This window comes from Lepidothrix coronata, unplaced genomic scaffold (assembly GCF_001604755.1).
Source record: "Lepidothrix coronata isolate B3197 unplaced genomic scaffold, Lepidothrix_coronata-1.0 Scaffold46, whole genome shotgun sequence".
Taxonomy (NCBI): Eukaryota; Metazoa; Chordata; class Aves; order Passeriformes; family Pipridae; genus Lepidothrix; species Lepidothrix coronata.
In genome coordinates, this window is record NW_016690226.1 from 2,120,311 (window position 1) to 2,143,614 (window position 23,304).

Below are 23,304 nucleotides of genomic sequence, written 5' to 3' on the forward strand. Positions count from 1 at the left end.
TGAGTGAAGAAATAAGATTCACTGGTCCCTTTCCATTGAGCAGGTAGCACATGAGTAATTGGTGTAGGACTTTTAAGGGGGTATTCATCATGAAAACTGATTGCACCCAGGTTGTAATAAATACACCAAAGTAATATAATCAGTCTGGAGGCAGAGGAGAGTTTTGCAAAACATGAGATCTGATACTTGCTAAGATTTTCAGAAACAATCATTTCAAGTGAGATTTCTAGTGCTGTGTTAGTGGCCTGGTCTCATTTTCAGAAGTGCTGCACAACAGATCCCACCAAATGTGTCCATCATCCCCTAGCCATCCAGCAAATTTATTGATGTGTATGGGGTGCCTAATTCCAGAGTGCATGACTCCACTGTCTCGAAGAAAAGGAGCCCCCAAAAAAAAGAAACATATCAAAACCAGTGAACAAGCTGCATCTGACCTGTTCACACCTATAGAAATGCAATAAATAAATTGCAAAATCAGTGAGTACAAGCAGTGGTTATGCTCATGCAAGCTTTAGAAATCCTTCCAAGTGTTTCACGTCTTATTTCAATCTCACAGGTGGAGCTGTTTCCTTATGGCTGAAATTCTCCCTTGGTTGACATCTCCCACTCCAAGTGAGGCAGGTACATGCTCCTTTCAGACAGGAGCTGTTCAGTTTCAGTGGTCATCTGTTATTCTTCCCTAGGGAGGGATTAAACAAAGTGTAGGGATCATAGAACCATCCAGCACTGCTCCTTTGTGTCCCTTTCCTTCTGAATCCTAGCAATTGGGAGCAACCTGCTTCTGTGCCTTGATGCTGGCTAATCTAATGTAGAAAATTTGCATGAGCAGCACATCCCCTCTCCTCTCTACACCTCTTCTCACAAGGCATCCATCTCACACACAGAGTGCACACTGTGGCTGCTCTCTTGTCTATCATTAGAGAGCAGACTCCTTGAGCCTGGCCTAACTGTGCACCATTGATGTATTAGCAGGACATGTCTCTGCTGAATTCATCCATCAAGCAACCACAAGAAGTGATTTCTACAGATTAATGCGCTGATGGGTGCATGCAGAGGTTGAAAGGAGAAAGGTTCATGGTAGTAGCTGGCTTAGTGAAAAGACAGAAAAATAAATGTGGCAGAAACAGGGTCCTTAGCATTGCAGATAGGTACAGATAGAAAGGTCGCTGCTTTCAGCTCTTGTATTTGCTTTCTGCTACAGCTATTTGTAGAAAACAAGAAAAAGTAGTTTTTGACAATGCTTTCTACAAGACTGGTTGCATTGTAGGGATCTGTTCCCAGTGTCTTACAACTGAGGCAAATGTAACCCTTGAGACTGAGATCCGCCCTGGTGGATGTCTCTGGTGGTTTGGGTTGAGGGAGCTGAGTTAAATCTAAAGCATTTCAAAAGCAGTTTCTCAGAAGGAGGTTAGAGGAAAAGAAACAGATGTATCTGTAGTTTAAAATTGACTAGGGGTGCCTTTCTTTGAGAAGATCTGAAGCTTCTGTGGAGCAGAGATTAGAAATTTGGCTTGAAGGGAACTCCACTACAGTGAATACAACTTCTGTCATACCCCAAAAAACTGTCCCAGTTTGGCCAGATTGTGAGTCTCCAGAGAAAACCAGAGTAAATCTCACTGACACTTGCCCAGTAGAATTTTGTCAGAGTTTAACAGCCAAACTGCCTGTCCATCCTTGGCATTCATGATCACAGTGCCTGACCCATCCCTACAGAGACCAGGAGTGTGCAGCCCTGAGCTGTGTTTTCCTTGCAATGCACTTAACCATGTGGGGCTGCTTTGGTGCTGGATAACACAAGTGCAGATTGTGGGAATACAGCCGAGAGCCGCACACAGGAAAGTTTATTTTACATTTCACCAGTGGCCAGAAGTGTATCCAGATGGACTTACAGCATCAGGAGTCACTGAGCAAGGAGAAGAGTCAATTAAGTAGCTATTTGCTGTCACAGGTGAAATAGATAAAATTCTCCCTTTAGTTCCTGATGTGAAACAAATAAACTAAAGGGAATATTTTTCACTCCAGGCCATCAGAGACATTTTTTATTATCCTCAAATATATTACCTGAACATGATGTATCAGCAGGCTTCCAGCACAAGGGTTTAGAAAAACAGAATGTTTGTTGGTATGTGTTCAACACCCTTCCCAGGAAACATCCCTTCCTTTGACTGTCATTCAGGTTGTGTTTCGTATTTACCCTCCCAGGAAAATAACAGCAAGGTTGGTGATATGAAGATACTTAGGTCTGCAGAGGTGGTATTTGGATATCGGAAAGAACAGATGAATTACATGACTGATGGCTCGGAGTAACTTTGGAAAAAGCTGGAGTTTCCAGAAGAACAAGTAAAACTGTCTATCTCTTATGATGGAAATTATGTGCCTGAAAGAGAAGTTAACATAGCCAGGTAGGCAAGAAAAATATGTTCAAAGGATTACATCAAAGGTATTCAGGAACTGAGAAAATCAAAGAGAAGAGCCAAAGGAGTTTCATGCTGGCATCAGAAGGTCAGTGGCATCAAGGAAGCTGATGAAGCTTGTCAAATATCTAGACATAAGTAGCAGAAATACTAGGGTTACCATGAGTGAAATAGTAAGGTTACTGTGAATGAAAAACAAACAGAAATACAGGTCTGTGCAAAATCAGCAGGAGAAAAAAATAGAGCAAGTGTTTAAAGGCTGGTCTGTATTGGACATCAAGGGTATGACTACAGCAGTCCAACTTGTAGACATTGAGGAAGACACTGTTTGTGTCAGGCCTGGACTTCAAGAGGGCCCCAGCACAGACAGCTCCTCAGCAGATATGGACTCTGATAAACAGGAGGATGGCAGCAAGGTTGCAGCACATTGAATGTGCTATTGATCTTCCTATTATCCCAAAAGAAAGGCAGGCAAATAACCATGAGAAATCAGAGGTGTTGTGCCCCAGCTGTGCCTAGGGTTTATGGAGACTGAAGTGAAAAAGTCTGAAGAAAAATCCTTCCTGTAGATACTGCTGACTCTGAAAAGGTATAAAGGACCCATTCCAAAACCTGCAACCAGGGGGATTCCATATGCATGGAAGCAATTCTTCCAGCAATTTCTTGGATACAATATACCTGACACCAAAATATCTGTACTGCACAATCTACTGGATTGACTACTGAAGTACTTATTGCAGAAAGACACAGACCCAGACTCAATCAGATGCTTAGCACTGTTACAGTTCGGAGTGGTGCCACATCAGTGTGGGTAGTCACATGGTCAATGGGAAACTGAAGAATGAGAAAAACCCTGACAAAAACACTGGGAATCTGAGACCCCGATGACTCTAACATAGGAAAAGCCAAGATGAAACAAGTCATATCTAATTTATGGACCCAGGAGTTGCTATTATGCTTCCTTATGGTAGGAGGTAAAGTTGCAAATGATGAGATTAGCCCTACCACCATGGAAGACTGTTGTCAAATAGACTTGCCAGGTAGATACATACAGTGGAGAAAAAATGAGCACCTTCTCACAATATGAGTAAAAATGAAGCTGGAGTGAGGAAGCTATTTGTTTTGGAAGGGCCTCAAACAAAGACAGCGGTATCATGATAAGACAGTTGACATAACAAGCAGACTTACTGCTACCTACCAGCCATGCTGCTGCTCTCTCAAAGGAGACATTAAGACACAATAGACTCAGCACTGTTGGACCACCTAAGCCAGATGCTCAGTGGATATTTCTGCTTTTTGTAGGTATTTATTCAAAGTTGTGTGCTGCAGGAATGTCAAGCAGGGATCCCATTATATGGTGAAGCACATCAGTAACTGGCTTTTGTGACAAGCAGGCAAGAACAGCTGTGGTGCAGTGCCTATAAAGACTCAGGTCGTACTCACTGTAGGAGAAAAGGATGGTAACCTACTTCTGAGTACTTGCTGAAGGGTGCAAACTTTTACTCACACTCCATAATTAGAGAGAGTTTCTGCTCTCATAATGCTCTCATAATGCAGTGGCCAGCAATAAGGCAAGGCTAACCCACAGCTCTGGATCAAAACAGCCTGGGATGCTGATCTGACTGAAAGCTGGTTCCTAGTTTGGTGGATGGATCTAACAGTGCCTTAACAGACTGGCTAACTGCAGATGGGCACGCACAGGCTGCTCAGCTCCCTTTTTCATCTTTTTCAGATGTCACTGCTAGGAAGAGTGATTAAATCCCCATGTGACTACTCTCAAACAGTAACAGCAGGTCTTGTTTCTCCAGAGGCACGTACCAGAGTGGCTCAGTCACTGCCTGGCACTGAGCGAGCACCTGTGTTAGCCAAGGGGTTTTATCCTTCTCATGGTGGGATGAAGTTAGATGGGACTGGTCAGCTTCACAGGCAGGGTGGGACTGGGCAGGTTGCAAATTTTCTCACTGTGTGGGTCAGGTCCTTATACTGCTGACAGAGGATTTGCAGTCTAAACACGTATCGGGTGGAAAAGGGAAGCATATGTTGTCTCCCAGGAGGATGTGAGACATAGAGAAATACCAGACTGGCTGTGAGATTCAGAGATTTAGAGAAATGGCTTTGCTGGTGTCAGTCAAGCCAGAAGCTGCAACTCTTAGAGAAACTTAAGGAGCCACCATACAAAGGAAGAAGGAGCCAATCTGGTGTGGACACTTCTCTGAGTGTGACAGTGTTATAACTTTCACATGACAAAAATTCCCCTGCTGAAAATGCTATTGTTTTGAATGCAATTATCTTTTACAAGGTTCTTCCAATCCACCTAATCATCTTTATCTTAATGTGCTTTTCCTTTCTACATTGTAACGTAAAATCCATTTCCTTTCAATTTACTCCAGATCTATCTGCATCCAGATTACTGTAACTTGGACACATGGTAATTAAATGCGGTTTGTCTGAGTAGAAAGGCAATGAATGCTATTACAGCTTGTTTATGCTAGCAAGCAACGCAAGTTTCTCTGTGCCATCCCGCCAGTGTGGCTTAACCCTACCCTAGAGAGGCTGTGTGTTAGGCCATGCACGAGCTTCATCATGCATTTAGGCTTTGGTTCATCTAATGTAATTGGTGCTGAATGCTCCTTGGGTTTCAGATTTTGAGATTTCAAAATATTCATCTCACTAGAATCTGCCTCAGTAGTTCATATTGTGTTGGCCTTCACCTGAACCTCTATTTCTGGTGAAAATATTTAAGTGACTACTCACAACATCTGCATGTTTAGAAATGATACAAGGGGGTTTTTTGGTTACAATGCAGTGCTGTGCTAGAATCCCTGTGAGACTAACAGAATTTGACCCTAGCCTTGGCCCCTTATAACACTATGCACTCTGGGAGCTTGTAAATATGTACTCTGAATCCTCTTTCATGTAGTACTTTCATCTTTTGGATGTTGCTGAGAAGCAAATTGTGTGGTATCAAGAGTCCTGGATGTCTTAAAATGATACAGAGGAGGTATTGTCAGCATCTGGAGGTCAAGCATATAAACACATCATTGAGAGCTGCTTTAAGAATGATTCAAGAAAAGGTCAAGTGAGGTAAATTCACCTTTACAGAGTAAGGTTAAAATCTTGGATACTGTAACAGGGCAAATGGAGTAGGAAAGTCTTGTGCTGATTTACTTTGCACATTGTCTGAAGATACTTCACAGGTCAAGAAATCTGTGAGGTCTTCTCGAAGAATCCTTTGGCACTGCTGAGCCTTCTGCAGGGAGCACCAAACTACAAGAGACAGGGGGGCTGCTCTGCAGTTTTTAAAGACACTTTATTTGAAACCAATGCTTTCTCTGATGGAGTCTGAACTAAAGACTATAGCCTTTGAGACTGTCATATGACTATGTACAGGAAAGTGATTTTTGCATTTAAAGGTAATTTCTAAATCTCTGGATCCTTTTTGTGTTCTGTATCCCTGTCAAGAAAACAGGAATGAGTGTTGCCAAATCACTTTAGAAGACTCTACACCTAGCTGATCAGCAAGACCTGGCTCATACAGGAGGTGGCCTCTGGACACCAAATTTAGGCTGCTCTGTGCTAGGATTGTCTGAATAACTACATATGGAGTCTGAGACTGCTTGTTTGTCTGAGACATCTTTGAATACCTGAAAAGCCCCAATCAGATGAGCTTAGAAGATGATCATCCATTCCCCTCATAGTTCTGTACACCACTGTTCTCACTCCTCCTGTGTTACCATTTAACTTCCCCCTCCTTTTCCGTGTTTCTTTCTCCTTTTTGAAGCTTGAATCTAAAGTATGTCAAAATTTGGTAGGTTTTGATAACCACAATGGCTGAATCTAAACTCTTGAGTCTCTCAGCTGTCCTTTCTTCTTTTAAACATCTTGCTAGATCCATTTTATTTTAACGTCTCCTGAGCTTATGTTTTCTTGGGGCAATCCAAGAAAGGTAAGAGTTTGTGACCCTGATTAATATGACCTACCTGTTCAGAAGGCAGTCCTGTCAAAATAAAAATGTCAGGACAAGAAGACTGGGACCAAATTCAAGGCAGGAGCCCATACTGTACTTGACCATCCTACCATGATTATCTTCAGGATCCTTCTTAGGACTGTTATTCTGCTGACAATCATAAATAACTCCTTTGAGATGAGTGGAACTGCCGTTGGTTTATCTTTATGTGTCTGACAACAAACTCCAACCCTTTGACTTTCAGGAAAACCACATTTGTTATGCTTATTGCCCCAGGGAACAAGTCCTCCTCCCTCCCTATCTAAAAGATCATATTTATCTTGTCACATTGGCCCACTGAGGACTCACCATACAGTCAGCTTTTGTGTTCAGGTTTGAAGAGACCAAAGCTTGAAAGATGTTGGCATCTGTCAAATATCTACTTCCTTCAGATCATGAAGATGCACATGGAGGCAGATTGAACATTCACCTATCCCAGCATCCCAGTTCAAATGGGAGCCAAAAGCAGATGCCTGGGGAATATCACAATAGTAGAGGTATATATGACACTTCCTGCTAGAAGTCTGCTGCCCTTCAGCCGTTTATGGCTTGAGGAGAGCCTGAGTTGGAAGCAACTTTCACACATTTAAAAATCCTCAGCAGACTTCTCTTCTGTGAGCTTCTGTCCTTGAACTCATACAACATTTTTGCTTTCACAACATCCTGAGGAAGGAGCTCCACAGCTTTACTGCACATGGTGTGATGAGACACCTCCTTTTGTTTGTTTTGAACCTGGCATCCAACAGTTTCATTTGACGCCTCCTGGTATCACATTATATTGGAAGAGACAGGGAACAACTGATCCCTTTCCACCATCCCCTTCTTAATTGGGATATGATGGCTTTCTGTAAAACCACTGTTGGCTCATTCTTTTTCACTTAGTCATTTGCTGTATGGAAGCTAATCCATGCTTTAGGTTACCCTTGCTCCCATTCTCAGTGCTTTTGGAATTTTGCTATATTCTTACTGAGACTGGAGAACCAGAGCTGCCCATGGAATTCAGGATACAGACTTACTTTGGCTTTATGTAATGGCATAATGATGCTCTCTGTCTTGTTCTCTACCTGTTCTGTTCTCTCAACAATGATAATAATACCTTGCATTTCATTTTCTTTTTCGGTGACACAAAGAACGAAGCTGATGTTAGCATGAAGCAATATATCATAACTACAAGATCTTGCTTTTATGTTTATGTGAAGTTAGAAATGTTCTCCTATGTGCATCACCTTATCACTTTATTTAGATTGAATTTCTTGTGCTATTTTATCAGTCTCGTCTAGTCCTTCTGCAATTTTTCATGGTCATCCCTTTTGTTTATTATCCCAAATAACAAAAGTCCAATACAGGTTTGTGGCTCTAACCTATAGGAATAATTTCTGGGATAGTCTTGAAGCCTATCTTAAATATTGAAATTGCTTAAATGGTCAGAAGACCCTTGATGTTGGGGATATTGAGTCTGAGATGTGGGAAAGAGTTGTCTTTGAATGCTGTGATTGCACATAGGCGAATTCTGCTGTCTCCTGCTCTGCTCTGTTCTGCATTTCTTTTCTTTCTTTCTTTGTGTTTATCTTGTCTGTGAGTCCTTGCTGAGCTCTAGCCCTGGGGTTTGCAAATATTTCTGCCACTTCTATGCACAGAATCGTTTTGAGCAAGGAGACAGAGGATTTCTCTGGAGGATAAATGTTATATGACAAACCCCTTGTCTTTTGGTCCTTGAAAAAATGTTACTGTGCTAGTCCATCCCTCTGGTCATGATTAAAGTTGTGGTGATCTCTCCTGAGTAATTTTGAATGTCTAGTTAATGACTCCTTCCAGTTCCCTTCCTGCCTGGTGCCTGTCTGTTCCTGGGCCGAATTTGCTTCTAACCCCTGAGCAAGCTGCTACTTCTGACTTGCCAGAGCACATTCTCCCCATTCACCCATACCTGCAGCTCTACCCAGCCACTCATATCCTTCTCCTTCCTCACAATTCCTGCTGCCATCTTTTCCCATGTTTGCTGCCTGTCTTCTCAGGTGCTTTTCTTTCCTGATTGCTCCCTCTGCATGTTCCCCAGGTTCACATGTACATCCCACCACCCTCATGCAAAATCCTTCATGCTGTGCCCAGTCTCTGCCTGATGTGGACCCTCCACCTATGTGACCTGGCTTCTTCTGCCTTTCTCTTTCACTCCACACTGCTTTTGCTTTGATTTAAGCACGTCTAATGACACCTTTTTTTCATCCCTTCTTCCAGATCTCCTCTGAATTCTCCGCAGAGAAGCTTTTTCTTCTCTGATCATCTTCATGTTTCAGTGAGGAACAGCAGAACAACTGTCACCTGTTGCTTTCCAAGTGACTCTGTGCCCCAACACTCCGAGAGCTATCATTTCACACCCCAATGTGTGTGTGCATGCTTGTGTGTTTGGGAGAAAAAAAGCATCAAAAACAAGCGGGGGGGGCGGGGAGGGGAGAAGAGGGTGGTGGATGGGGATCCTGTATTAATTTGCTAAGAATGCATTAAGCAAATGGGTGGGTGAAGAGGTGTAACTTCTGTAACATCACCTGCTCTCTCAGGTCAATTGGGTAGAAGCCTGCACAAATTAGAAGCAAGACACCATCCCTGTCACTATGCCCCTGAGCTGCAGCACCAAGAAGCTCCCTGTGGGAGCAAGAACTGGCGGCACTGCAGGGGATGGGCTGCTGGTGGTGGCAAAGGAGCAGGACTCTCAGGGACCTTGAAGGGCAGGTTGGCTGTGGGGAGGCCAGAAGGAGCAGCTGGAGGGAGAGGAGCAGGAGCTGCTGACAGAACTGGGCCGTGAGGACTTGGTGGAGAGAAGTGGTGAGCAGAGAAGCCTGCTCTGAAGGGACAGAGGAGGTGGCATCAAAGAGCACTGCAGTGAGCTGAGAAAAAAGCTGCATTAGCTGGCCCAACTTTGTGACTGTGCTTGTGTGTCTGAAAGGGGACGAAGTCTGAGCTCTCTTTCATTTTAAGCCTGAGTTATTCCAGCCCAGTGACTCAATTTATTTCTGTCTTTGCTCCTAATATTTCTCTTTCAGGTGGCTGCTGCCTGGTTTTGGGTTGGGCTGTGGGCTAGGGTAACTCGTGTTTTCAAGCTCTTATCGGCATCAGTATGATGTTCTGCTTTTCTTTTCTGTCATACTGCAACCCGCTCCCCTCCCCTTCTTCCCCTCCCTCTGCCGGCTCCCAGAGGAGGCGACAGACGGTCCTGTAATTTGGTTCCATTCGCTCGACTGGAGCAACACCTGCCCCCCTCTCTGGGGACAGGAGGGTCTCATCCCAAACCGTGCAAGGAGCCAAAGATGAATCTGAAGCTCACATGCAAATAGAGCCCAGGATAAAACAACACGGCCATTCTGGGCAGGAAAGGCAAAATCCGTCACCAGGGGAAGAGGTAGGAAAAACGAAATCGACTCTGAAGAAATAAATAAGAAGCACCAGGAGATTGCCTTTTCCTTTTGGGTCGGTTGCTACTGCGCTTATTGATCTGTCCCACCCTGGAGAATAAACTGAGAGTACTGAAAAATAATGGCTAATATCAGAACACATCTATTCACCCTAAAAGAACTGGGTTAATTGGGTTATAGGATGGCTAGATGGATAGATATGTGAATAGATAGATAAAATGTTGCTGGTATTTCTTCACAGCTATATAATGGAAAAGGTCCATTTCTTTGTTGAGTTTCATATACCACATCCTCTTCAGCTCCCTACCCCCCCACCTCTCTCTCATACATACGCACATACTCTTTGCTAGAAATACAGCAAATATATCAAATCACATCCAAGACCCTCAGAACTTATCTGCTGTGGCAGTGGTAATATCCTATCTCACTCACCCACTTTTTAACACAAGCAATAAGACACTACTCTGTGGCTGGGGAGTAGTGTGATCCTGAATGCACAGGGTACCATACACTTTGCTGGTGAGTCACTGTCTATGGCTAGAAAGTCTTCCTTTTGTATGTGCATATGTAATAGCAGCATAAATGAAAGCCCATATTTTGGAATATTTTGTGCTTTAGGTGTTTTAATCTCTTAGGAAAGTGTATGATACTCAGATACAGTCCCCCCTTAGCTTAGTCCCCCCTTAGTACAGTCGTATGGAAATCAGTATGTTCATTTGTAGGAGTTATTTTTGGCTTACTGTCTGTCCTCATTTGCTGTATCAGGATCAGGATCTGTTTCCAGGGTTCAGATGAATGCATTAGATGCCCTAATAATACCAATGTGAATACGTATTTTGACCCATGTCCCTGTGAGTCCATATAGGTCTGAAAAAGTGTCTTAATAGGTGTTATCACCTCGTGTTAAGGGTGCACTGGATATCCCTTGTACTGGGATATTCTAGATCTATCTATTGGAAGTACTTGTTCTCTGTGAATGCTGGAGGTTTCCATGCAATGTTTTATGTATTGGATTGAGTCAGGCCTAAAGTACCTCTGTTAGAGGTACCTCTGTTAGAGGTAGCTAAAGGTCCAGAGGTAGTGCTCTGCCTTCTCTGTCTTTGAGTGCACTTTCATGGTTTGTAGGATGACCTCCTCCTTAGTTGTGAAAGAAAGGTATCTGAATGTAACTTAAAAAATAGGAAATATTAACTGTGTCTCTTCCCTGCCAGTTGTTGGATTGGCCACACATGATACAAGCTTCCACTGAGCAGTTCCACCCCATTCCTCCTATTGTCATTCAAGTTTATTCATTCCTTTATTGATGAGAGAACTATAGATATAGGCAAAGTAACTTTGATTGTATAATTAGATTTCATTGCCATCTAACTCAGACTTGCAGTGAGGTGGAGTTAAAGTTGTTTACCCATTCTTCATAAATCCAGACTTTTGAACACAGCCATGTAGCTTTTGAAGTATATTGGCCTTGTATCATGTACATACTGCTCAGCTCTTTCCCAAGAATAAACAAAAGGGGTGGAATGGCAAAGCAAAACCTACATTCTGTTTTCAACACTTATCAACTGCTAGATGACAAAGAATTTCCTTCTTGGTGCCAGCAGGAAAAAAAGAAGTGGTTGGGGTGGTGTTATGGTGGTGAGAGGATATAAACAAGGTGGTGGGCATATGAAAGTGAAACACGACTTGTAGGGAGAAGCAATGCCTTCCATCATATCAACCTTAGGAAGAAAAGGACATATCTTCAGGTCAGGTGCCCTGACCCTTCTCCAGGTTAAACTTGAGCCTTGATCCTGTGGATACCACCAAAAGCAAAGCCCTTCCTGCCCTCTCTCTGAGTGCAAGCGGGCTCTCTGTTGTTTCAGGGGGTGGTAGAAATGTAACAACCCACAAGATTTTCTTACTTCCAAATCTGAGCTGTTCCCACACATCTCCACATTGCACACTTCTGTGCTCACAACACTGGGGCCTCACTGGCTTCTCACTTTGGCATCCCATGGCTGGGATCTTGAGACCCTGGGCTAGTAAGTGCTTCTTGATCTGCAACACCTTCACTGCATGGAGCTTGCTTGAGCATTATCTCAGCCCTGACACATGTGCAAGACCCCCAGAGGGGGAAGTGAGGCCAGGGGGAATGTGGGGTTCACACCTACTTATCCCACAACCAGTGTGCTTGAATCAACTGCCAGTGACTGCAGCCACCATATTTCACAGTCAGGTATTGCAGAGCACTCTCTTCCCTAAAACACGCATTCCTCACTGTCAAGAAGGAAATAATATGGTTATCTTTTTATTAACTAGGTCCTCACAAATGCTGGTAGCATGAAGGCTTGCTGGATAGCAGGATTTATAATATTGCTTGGGCAATTGCCATCAAACTCTACACAGTGCCAGATATTGAACCTAAGAAACAAGCCTGTCCCAAAGGAAACCAGCTCCAAAGTTGGTGGAGTTATTTCAGCCCCAAAAGATGCAGGACTTGAAAATTGTGCATTGAACTACCAAACCAATGTGTGCTCCTTTGGGACGTGGCAAGCATGCCACTTGGTAGAAAGTGGAATTAGCAGCGTCTCTGACAGGTTTTCTGCATGGAGCTTTTCAATTGGTCAAGACCACACTTAATTAAACTGCTGTGCAAAGTGTCAGCCATAAAAATAGGATGGGGGGAGGGTAAAGCAAGTAACAATGGATGATGCAGCCACCTGAGTCAATGGCAATATTCAAATTATAGGTAAAATTAACCTCTTGTGGAAAACAAGAAAAGGATTTAATAAAGGGGATGGTATACAGATCTCACATTACTCAGGTAATAACCTGTCTGTATCTGTCTGCCATTGAGTCTGTATCTGTTCTGTGTTTCAAATGACAAGATTTGGCAGTGAAGCCTTATATAAAAGGGTATGGTTGAGGTTTTCTAAAGTAGGGAAAGGGCTCAAGATTTTTCCTTGCTTTCAGTAGAATTAGACCTGGCCAGAGAGGGATTAAAGCTGAATTTAAACAAGAGCAAGAAAATCCAGTGCATTCAGGCAGGATGAAACATGTACATTTGGGTGGCAAAGTCAGACATATCAAAGAGCAAGGTGGTAAAACAGGTGCTTGCAAGCATCAGATTGGATTGTACAGCCTGAACTTTGAAATGTATGACCAGATGACAGTCAAGATGTGACTGGGAAAAAGTGACAGCAAGGGTCCTGTGTCTCCTCTGCATTTCGGGCAGGGCAGGCAGCTGAGAGTGGCTGGAGCAAGGGAGCTGTGGGGGAAGGACTGCAGTCCGGTCTCCCTAGGAAGAGGCAGGTAACCTGTTGAAGCTTTCTCACACACGACTTGAGAAGCCTGTGCAATCCTTATTCATAAGGGCACCACATCTCTGTCTTACAGAAAGACCAACGGGAAAAATAATTAGGAAAAAACAGCTTTTATTTGATACTTTTATTTATATGCAAAACAGCTCACCATTCATGAGAGATATGAAAAACGCATCAGATAGAAACCAGATTTATCTATTTTCACTACAAAATATTGCATTATATAAAGCAACAGAGACACACAAAAAAACCCTGAAAAAGACTAAAATCTTTGGATAGCAGATGTGTTTTTTCTTTTTCTCTTTTGTCCCTAGAATGCGCTTCTTGTTTTAAGAGATTCACAGCAAAGAACATGAAACATTTTCAGGTTATAGATTTTTTTTTTGGTTGTCACAAAGGAAAGCAGTCCTGGATTTACTTTTCTTTCTTTTTTTTTTCTTTTTTTTTTAGGAAAAAATGTCCTTTCCTAAAAATATACCACACACATACACGCCCACGCTCACTCCCACACACATGCATGTATACACACACACACATATACACTCACAAAGAAACTACTTCCCTTATAAGCGATTTGCAAAGTACTTTTCAGACAGAACTATAGATCAGAATAACAACAAATCTTTTAAAAAAACTCTTCTAGTTAAGTGCTAGTGGTTGTCAATCCCACACAAGAAAATAAAGAAAAAAGGTCAAGAACAAATGCCTTGATATATATAAAATATACTTATAAACAGGAGGGGAGGGGAGGTTTGTAGTACACAAGTGCAATATAATTGGAGGGAAAAAATAAATTAAAAAGAAAAGAAAATGACCACTGTATTGATCCCAACAAACACTCATAAAGTCAAACATAATATTCCACAGAAGAAAGTGTAAACACCCGACTATAGAAACCAATTGGCACGAAGTATCCAAAGTAAAATTGCCACCACTCTGAAAAATAAATAAATCTTGAAAAAAATAAATTGTCAACTCCTTCTACCATAAATAAAAAATAGTTATTTTTAACTGCACCCATGGGTCACACGTTTAAGGTCACAAGTAGATGTTTTTGGATATATAAAGGGGCACTTGACAGCCTGAAGAAACAATCCGGTTTTACACTTCTCTTCGAAAAGCGGGCTTTCGGCCGGGCGGGAGCACCCCCGGGGAGGGAGGGCAGGCAGTGGGGACCCCCCCGCCCCGCCGCCCGCCCCGGGGAAGGCGCTGCCCGCCGCGGCCGGAGCCGGGGCGGCGGGCGGGGGGTGTCCCGGGGCTCCGGGCGCCCGCCGGGCGCTACACGTCCAGCACGTGGTTGAGATAGGAGATGTAGCAGATGGCGAGGCGCAGGATCTCGATCTTGGAGAGCTTCTTGTCGGGGGGCAGGGTGGGCAGCAGCTTGCGCAGCTCGGCGAAGGCCAGGTTGAAGGCCTCCACGCGGATCCGCTCACGCGTGGCGTGGGCCGAGCGGTACTTGGCCGTGGCGCGGCGCCGCCGCCGCTTCTCCTCCCGGCTCAGCGGCGGCGGGTGCAGCCCCGGCCGGCCCCCGCCACGGCCCTCCCCGCCGCCACCCCCGCCGCCGCCCCGGCCCTCGCCGCCGCCGCCGCCCTCGGCGGGCTCCGGGTCGGACACGCAGCAGCTGAGAGCCTGGGCGTCCGCGCCGCCCAGGGACTCCGGGTCGGAGGGCGCCGAGGAGGGGTGGTCGGAGTCGGCGGCTTGGTCCGGGCTAAGCATCATCTTGGAGGGGGCGGAGGAGCCTTCCCGGGACAGAGAAAGCGGAGAGAGCGGGTCAGGACACCGGGGATACAGGGGCAAGGCACGGGGCAGGGACACGGGCACGGACACAAGGGACATGCCGGTCCCCGCGCCTTGCCCCCGGCGCCGGTACCGCCTTAGGGAGAGCCGGGCCGGCAGCGGGAGGGCGGGTCGCGGCTGCTTCAAGGAGTACTAATGGGAGGAATATCGGGGTAAACGATGCCCCCTCATTTAACCATTCCCTTTCTAGAGTCTGACGGCAGCTTCAGCGGAATATACTCCCTGCCGTTATTCCGGGCGCTTGCTTGGGTGTAGGAACAGGCCCGGAGAGCAATAATAGAATATAATTATTTTTTTTTCAAACAAGCTAATATCCAGTGGCTCAATATTATGTCGATTTCCCGTCCCCCACCCCGAATTTAAAGAGTCTTTTCTGGCCTACCAATTTCTGCTTAACCATTTCTCTTTCGGTAACACTCTACGGGATCCAGGCTACAGACATGATGCTTTTAAATACACAGATCAAGGTTCCTCATGCATAACAAGGCCAGTGGGGAGATTTATTTCCCCAGTCCCTACGGGATCTGATGTATTTGCTGGGCTGTCCGCTCCGCTCTTTTCTTTGGACTCCCGTTTTCTTTTTTTTTTTTACTTTTCCTGCTGCTACTTGTGCATATACCGATTTGCCAGTTACCAAATGGGGATGTTGGGAGAGTCTCCGTTTTCTAAGCGTGGGATTCAAAAAGAAACAAAACCCTAAAGCTGCGGCAGAACTTTTCCATCCTTTTAAATTTTCCCTCCTCTCCCCTCCCTGCGCGAAAAGGGGGGGAGGCTAAATAAATAAATAAATAAACGCGAACGTGCCTTTCAAAAGAAAATTGAATCGTATCTTCTTGCGGCCTCACAGAGCACCATCTGTCATGTAGACAGCAATACAAATCCGAGCGCGTCCGTGGACATGCCGGCATGTAATAAAACAATACATCAGGCAACTAGTGAATAACCTTGGACACAAATGTGTGTGTGCGTGTGTATGTGTGTGTGTGTGTGTTTACGGCTGGGGTGTCGAGTGAGGTGGGGAGAGAGACCGAGGGAGGAGGGAACATCGCATCCTCCCTTCCCCCGAATTCAGACTGTCAAGTATTTCCACATAAAGTTTCCAGGGAAAGTCCCACTCGGGCAGCAGACCCGGTTGGGGAAAATATAATAATAATAATAATAATAATAATAATAATAATAATAATAATAATAATACGGGCAGGAGGAATTCTTCCCAGGCAGGGCTAGAGCCAAGCCTCCCCCCACGGGACGAGAAGTGGGGCACGCGTGGCGGGCCAGCGGGGCTCCAACGGGGGCCGGGGCTCTGCACTCCCCGGGGTGCGCAGGGGGTCAGTGCTGGGGAGGGCGAGAGGAGAGCGCTTCCTTCCCTGGGAAAGGGCCGCCTCTTGCCAGGGTCGTCGGAAACGCTTCCTCTTCGATTTTTAATAAGGAGCGTTAATCAGGCCCACAAGGCAGGGGTAGGGAAAAATCCCGGCTAGCGCGCAGGTCAGGTATCAGCGATCTCGTGGGGCAAAAAGATGCATAAGAAAGGTTTAAAATCACCTTTCAGCTGGGATTTAAGCGAGGGGGCTCATGCGAAAGCACACTAGAGAGGGAGGATTTGCAGCGCGGTTGTACGAAAACGGGCAATTAAAGAGGCGCTTCCTGAAGAAAGTTGCTTAGAGGTTTCTCTGCGGTGTGAGTTGAATTTTTCTCTTTGGTTTGGGTTTTTATCCGTATGGTGGGTTTTAGCGAGCTGATCCAGAAAGAGACTTTTTGTCTCCGTCTCTATTTTGTTGTTGTTGTTGTTATTACAGTAAATCCATCCCCCGTGCTACCTGCAAAAGGGAGATATTATTAAGGCTGCTTACCTCGGTGGAGTCGTTTGGACAGCCTCTCTCTCCAGGTCCCCTCGCCCCCTCGGCGATTCCTTTACAGTTCAAATGACCCTCCGGGAGCGGAGCATGGAAAAATTAAAAAATCAAAATCAAATCAAATTAGTTACGAGCGGAAAAGTGTCCTGCTCGGATGGGTAAAGGCAGATCTCATCCCTCGCCGCGGCCTCCAGCGCTCCGGAGATAGGAGATGTTATCGCCGTGTTTGTTTGCGGAGTATGAATAACAACTTAAGTTACTTACGATGCATCAGGGGAGGAAAAAGCATTTCCCCCATCAAAGTCCTCCTCCGCCCGTTTATTCGGGGCAGCGGGATGAAGCGCCCCGGCGGCTGCGCCCAGTCGGTTTTACAGGGGGAAAAGTGCCGTCTCCCCCGCTTTTCTTCCTCCTCTTCCCCGGTCGCGATAAATAACAAAAGGGATGCTGCGACAGCACCGGCACCGTTCGGAATTATTCCCTGTCTCCCGTCCCCTCGGCCTCTCTTTTCCAGCGGCGGCCGCGCCGCTGCCGGGCCGGGCCGGACGCGGAGCCCGGGGCGCGGAGCCCGGCGCGGCGCTGCCGCTTTGTTCCGCCGCGGCCCGGCGCGCAGGCACGCCGCGGGTCGGGGTAACAATGCGTCGCTCCCTCCTTTCTTCTCTATTCTCTCTTTTTTTTTTTTTTTTTTGATGGGGTTTTAACCTGCGGTTTTGTTAATTCACCGGTCCGGCGGAGAGGGGCAGGAGGAGGGGAGAGACGCCGTCGGAAAATGAATGTTTGGTTTAGTTTTTCTTCTAGTCCTTCAAGAACTGGCGAGGGGAGGAAAAAAAAGGATAAACGAAACCCCCATTCGTCCCTGAGCTTCCTAACTCCTCCTGCATCTTTCGAGTAAGGATAAAGGAAAATATGCGAACGCTGAAAAAGAAAAGCAAAACAAAATAAACGAAAATCTCGGCGCGGGTTCGGAGCGGCTGCGAGAGATAACGGCGGCGCAGGAAAAGGTACGCTCACATGCACAAAAAGAAAGTGCAGTTCCTCCTCCCACCCCTCCCGGAGTGGCAAAGAAGCCAAGGGGGGGTGCGGAAGGTGGCAACGGCGAGACAGATAGACAGACAGAGCGGAGATGCGTGCGGATCCACTTCTCGTACCAAAGGGTTTCGCCTAGAGATGGTCGGAAGAGATAAAGGCTCGGAGAAAAGGGGGCGGCATTTTTTCCCTCTTAAATTGGTATTTAATGGGAAAGCCTATTGGACAGAAACCTGGACACGAGTCACTTAATTGGACTTGACATCTGTCACAGTGTGGGAGTTTTCACAGCCCAAATATTTTCAGCAGATCAGATTCTCGCTGAATCTGTGCCACAAATTATAACAGTCGAGAGCAGCCCATGATATAAACCCTAGCCTCTGGATATACAGTCTCTAGACATGCTCGCTCCCACTGCCGTCGTCTCCCCGCCGACCAAATATCGGATACCCACTGATATAGAAAAACACCGCTGGCATTTCGCATGTAAGATAATAAATAAGCTTTAAACATCAATTTGCATCATGTACACCAAGCATGTGGAGAATCATCAGACTGTTTTTTTAGTTCATTTGTTTTGGTGGTCCCCATGTCCTGTCTCCCACCCACTCCCAATCCTGATCTGTGGCAGTCATGGACCTGTCACAGCTGGGGGGGGCAGAAAGGCCCCCCTGGTCCCTTTGCCTTCTGCCCTCCCTGCTCCAGTGCACAGACAATGAGGCGAGGGAGCCAGCCATGAGTCTGTGGCTTTTCTGCTCACAAGAGGCTGGATGGAGCCAGGGCCTGCACGCCAGAGCCAGGGTATGCCTGTGACCAAAGTGACTCCTCTTGCTGCCGTCTTGCCCCAGTCCCTCCCAGATGGCAGCCCCTTCTCCATTCTGATCCTCATCACCCTCTCTGCAGATCCCTTCAAATGGGGGCCGTAGCCACTTTTCTTGGTGTAATAGTTGTCTTCTGTTGGGATTTTTCTGTGACAGGAGCTTGAGCTGCTAGGCACCCTTCAGAGCCCGCGTAAAGGGGCAGCAGGAGGGTGAGTGAGACAGAGCAGAACTGGTCTTACTGCTCACCAGCAGCTCTATGGGTCATTCCAGGTCCCATCAGCAGGATGGGTGGGGGTGAGGCGGCAGGAAAACACTTGCAGGGATCCCTGCAGTTCACCCATATGCAACAGGCTGGGAGATCTCCAAATGGGGAGAGCTTCTGCACTTATTATGATTTACAGGACCTTAATGAGAATGAGTAGCATGCCTGAATAATTTGGGGGGGTTGTCTATTTTTTTGAAAATGGTAGATACCCTAGCAAAGAATACAATCTCCCTGCATGTCACCTGGCCCTCTAGGAAAAGAAATGCCTGAAAGGGGATCCTCGTGAACATTTCTCCAAGGGAAATTTAGCAATTTATCTCCCTTACCCTTCCTATAACAAGTCTCCAAGGCAGCAGGAGGCTGTCACTTGTGTAGATGCTCTGACCCCACATACTGACACTGGTTTCATAGATATCCAGCATGATCCCACTGCTTGTGGAAGTGCTTGGTCCAATTATCCTTGGCCACAATGGGACTGCCAGGAAGATTCAGATGCAAATCACTGAGGCTGGGACACATCTCCATTAAGCCCAGGTTTCTGGCAACTTTCACAGGTGCTCTTTGGAGATCAGGATCTGAGCAGTTCAAGGTCACTGTGCTCCACAGTGCAAGGCCCAAGGTCCCATTCCATCAAATGACCATCCCACACTTCAATGAGAAAACTGTGAAGGAGGCCTTCTTCAGCTCTTATTTGACCACGGCTCAGTGCTGGGGGCATTTCCAGCGCTTCTCAAGGTGTAAGTCTGAGGTCTCAGCCCACAGAAGCTGCAGGTGATGGAATAAGTAGCTGGCTACAGCTGCTATAGGTAACAGCCAGGAAGCTGCTAATTCATGTGAGCCAGCCTGCTCTCTGCCACAGATGCTGTCATCATGTGGCTTGCTTTTTACTTTTAATTTCCAGGAAAAGACCAAAGAGTTGCTTTTCAATGCTCTTCAGCTATGATGCACATTTCTGACACCTCATAAAGCACAGGTTACCGCCACTGGGATGTGATTCCACCACTACTCTGCTCCCAGATGGGTTAAATCTAGAGGCTCCCACCTTGGCCTGGGCATGTCTACCCCTGACCTGGGATGCCTACCTAAACTTCCCTGTTGTGATACCACAAATCTTCTCCCATCAGCTGCAAGACTCAGGGTGTAGTCTCTGTATCTTTAGCCTTAAAAAGCCAGTCAGAAATGCTGGAGCTGACAGCCTGTCTCTTGTCTGAGCATACAAACCCCCAAGGCCCAGAAGCAGAGCCAAATTCTCCCAGCAGAGAGCTTTCCTGCCTCTCGCCACTCAAGCTGGAGGAAGAAGCTGGTTTCAAGAGCTTAACATTCACAGGGCCAACTGGCCCAGGTGTGGAAGTCACCAGAAACAATCAGATATTAAGGGTTAAAAGTGCAATTGATGGAAACTAGAAGTTCCACTTTGACAAAGGAGGGATGACTAAAGCTCTTCCTCAAGCTCTTTGTGTCTTTTCCTTCGGAAATAGCTTGCAACAAGTGGAGACCTGCATGTTGGGAATCAGTATGGTCCCAAAGAAAGCTGCATAGATGCAAGGTCACCTTATGATTTGCATCCCCCAATATAGGCATGGCCAGTGCAAGTCTACGGTTGGTCTCTTCACTAAGGAAGTACCTCACTGGCATCAAGACAAGCTGAGATTCCCAAACTGTATCAAAGATGACCTCAATGGCATGAGTAGGATTGGTTTGGCTTCTCTGTAAAAGGTCAAACTGCAACCTACAAGCTGCACTCGATGAAGAAAAAGTGAATAAGAAAAACAGAGGCCCAACAGGGGTCTCCAGTTTGTACAGACACCCAGGGATATTGTATGGCTGCAGCCTTACTGCAGTCTAAATCCATGACCGTGAGCCTTGAAGCACAGGTGGACAGCCATCTCATGGAGGAGAAGCTGAGATTATAATTTGCTGTGCTGGAGGGCTGTGAAGGGAGCCATGAGTATCTCTTTCTCTTTACTTGGCTTGAGACAATACTCCCAAGGCTGGAGGTATAGGAGAATGGAAGTGGTTTCCTGTGGATGGCATTGCAGCTCACCTGCTCCTTCCCAGCAACTTCTTAAATCTAACGAGAATGAAAGGTGTCCAGAGAAAGATTCAATATCAATAAAGACACATCCCACCTTTGTAGGGGTCATCTTATTGAAAAGCAAGAAGAAAATCACTCTATTTGACTTTCAGGGCTTGCTGACAACCCAGTAAAACTTTATGAACCAGACTGTTCACTAGAGAAGACCTAGCATAGAACCAATACTAGTTAATTCATTAATGATAGCAAATAAAAGTTGCCCACTGCTATGAGACTTACAGCAAAGCATCACAGGCCACCAGACAATATCAAATCATAAGTGGTGCTGAATTTGTGACAGAGCCTCACAACTCAGAGTTTTTCAGAGGCCAGTGGGATTGGGCTATGGAAAGGCAAGATTCAGAAAAGGATTATCTTCAGGGTATAGTAGGAAGAGACAGGACTGAAAACAGTACTGCCATGTGATGGTATCTTATGGAGAGGAGGTACTTATTTGTGTGGACATCTCATACTTGTGTCACATGATGATTTGAAGGTGATGTCATTTGTGAGAATAGTCTGGGTTGGTGTGTACCCCCTAAAAGTTTAAAAGGTTATAGCACTAACACCCTGAAGTGTCCATTTGTCCCAAGGAGATGGCCTTCTGGTCTGGGAAAGTAGAATAATGAAAGAATCCAGCTGCTTTCTCCAGCACTGGCCCGGGTATTAGGAAAGTCATTTTTCACTTGTAGCCTGAGTAAATCTCACAGAGCTGCCATGGAGAGACATCAAACATGAGAACCCACAATGCTGCTTTTATGGTGTTGCTTGTCAGAGCAGAGCTGCACTTCCATTACCTACACGTCCTCTGTCTGTCGAAAGGACAGCTTTCTAGGATGCTCGAGAACATCCATTCTCCTTTATAGCGTACGCCATTCACGTTGCTGGCATATGCTGCCCATTGAAATAAATGGAGCTTGTCACTCTTGGATGTGTTCCTTGGAAATAAACAGTCAAACAAATTAGAACACTGAGCCATGAAAATCCTTGTCCTTTTGAAAAATCTGTGCTGGATGCAGCTCAGTGCCTCTGCTCATGGTTTCCTTGGACATTTGGGTGATATTTTTTGTTTTCCACTGGTCATATTTACTTTCTCTGAGGCTGTTTTAATAATACGTCAGGAGCTTTGAGGCTGCTGGCAGGAATAGCCTACAATGGGGGAAGGTGAAAAAAATAGTTTCCCTTCTGGACCACGAACAGACATATCAGGGCCACTAGGTCTGGATGCAAGTTCATGCTGGCTGAGCATTTATGGGACAGGCAGGACCCCTCAGCTGCTCTCTTGCAAATATGAGTGTGACTTCTCTGGGACCGGATCCTACGTTTAAATCAGTAGTGTCCAGTTGAAATATATGGCTTTTGGACAAATTCCCGATTGTTTTTGTCTATTAGCAGCCTTTGGTTCATGTCCCTTGGTCTCTGCTTCAGTTCTAGTCTTTTCCTTTGCTTGTTGGACTAGAGGAGTCATGACAAAATTAAGCTCCAGCTGCTACTGTAAAGAGCCAGGTATGACCATGAAGGCATTCATGACCCTTCACTGTCATATTGTCTTGACTCTCCAAAGATGGTCCTTGCAACATCAGTTAATACTCACGGCTCTCATGAGGGTAGGGTATCTCGAGAAATGGAAGATGATGAGGAGTTTTTAAAGGCAGAAAGGACCCCTGTAAGCATCTCTCTGCAGGTTGAAGGCCACAAGACTTCCCTATTCACTTCCTGTATGAATGAGCATGCATTTTTCAGAAATAATACCTGTGCTTGGTCTAAACATTGATGGTGGTGGAGGATTCACTATGATCCTTGGCAAGTTACTCCACCAGCTGTCTCTCCCCACTGTTGAAAACACTGATGGGAAAAATGAGCACGCACATCTTCAGCATCCAGCCATGGGATTTTGTTATATCTTGCCCCCCTGGATTAAGAGTTCTCAATTATTATGTTATCAAGTTTAGGTAGGGATTTTGTGAACAGGTATATGCATGTGTGTTGTACAGCTGATATGCCTGTGTGCACCAGTTATTAGCTTGGACCTCCCGGTCATGCAGAGCTATTGCTGCTGCTCTGGTCAGGTGTCTGGAAATTTTGGACAAATGGGAAAATTTCACCTGGGCAAACATCTCAGACAGAAAGAGAAGACATGCCTGAGTAAACCCAGACGTCTGTTGGTCCTAGGTCAGTATTCATTTCCAGTGGCCATATCAATTCTGCAGCCTTCTTTTTGTTAAACTGGACAGGTTTGAATGCCTTGTCATTATGCAGAAGAAGCCAAGCCTGCTTTGCATTTAAGGTGGTTCTGATCTTGGATATTTCCCATTCTTCCTGTTCATAGTTCTAGGCCAAAAATG

The 23,304-nt window shown here is 45.7% G+C and overlaps 1 protein-coding gene across 1 annotated transcript; it reads right to left on the reverse strand.

Annotated features, from left to right (window-relative positions):
* Positions 1–14,404: 14,404 nt before the first annotated feature.
* NHLH2 (nescient helix-loop-helix 2) lies at positions 14,405–17,213 on the reverse strand. Its single transcript, XM_017814725.1, has 2 exons — positions 16,774–17,213; positions 14,405–14,865 (listed from the first exon to the last, which is right to left on the reverse strand). Exon 2 carries the CDS (start codon positions 14,843–14,845, stop codon positions 14,405–14,407), a length of 441 nt encoding a protein of 146 aa, XP_017670214.1. The 5' UTR covers positions 14,846–14,865; positions 16,774–17,213.
* Positions 17,214–23,304: the final 6,091 nt, after the last annotated feature.

Bases quoted from the DNA above. Each gene is read 5' to 3' on its own strand.
- NHLH2 (XM_017814725.1), bottom strand. From the start codon at position 14,845: ATGATGCTTAGCCCGGACCAAGCCGCCGACTCCGACCACCCCTCCTCG.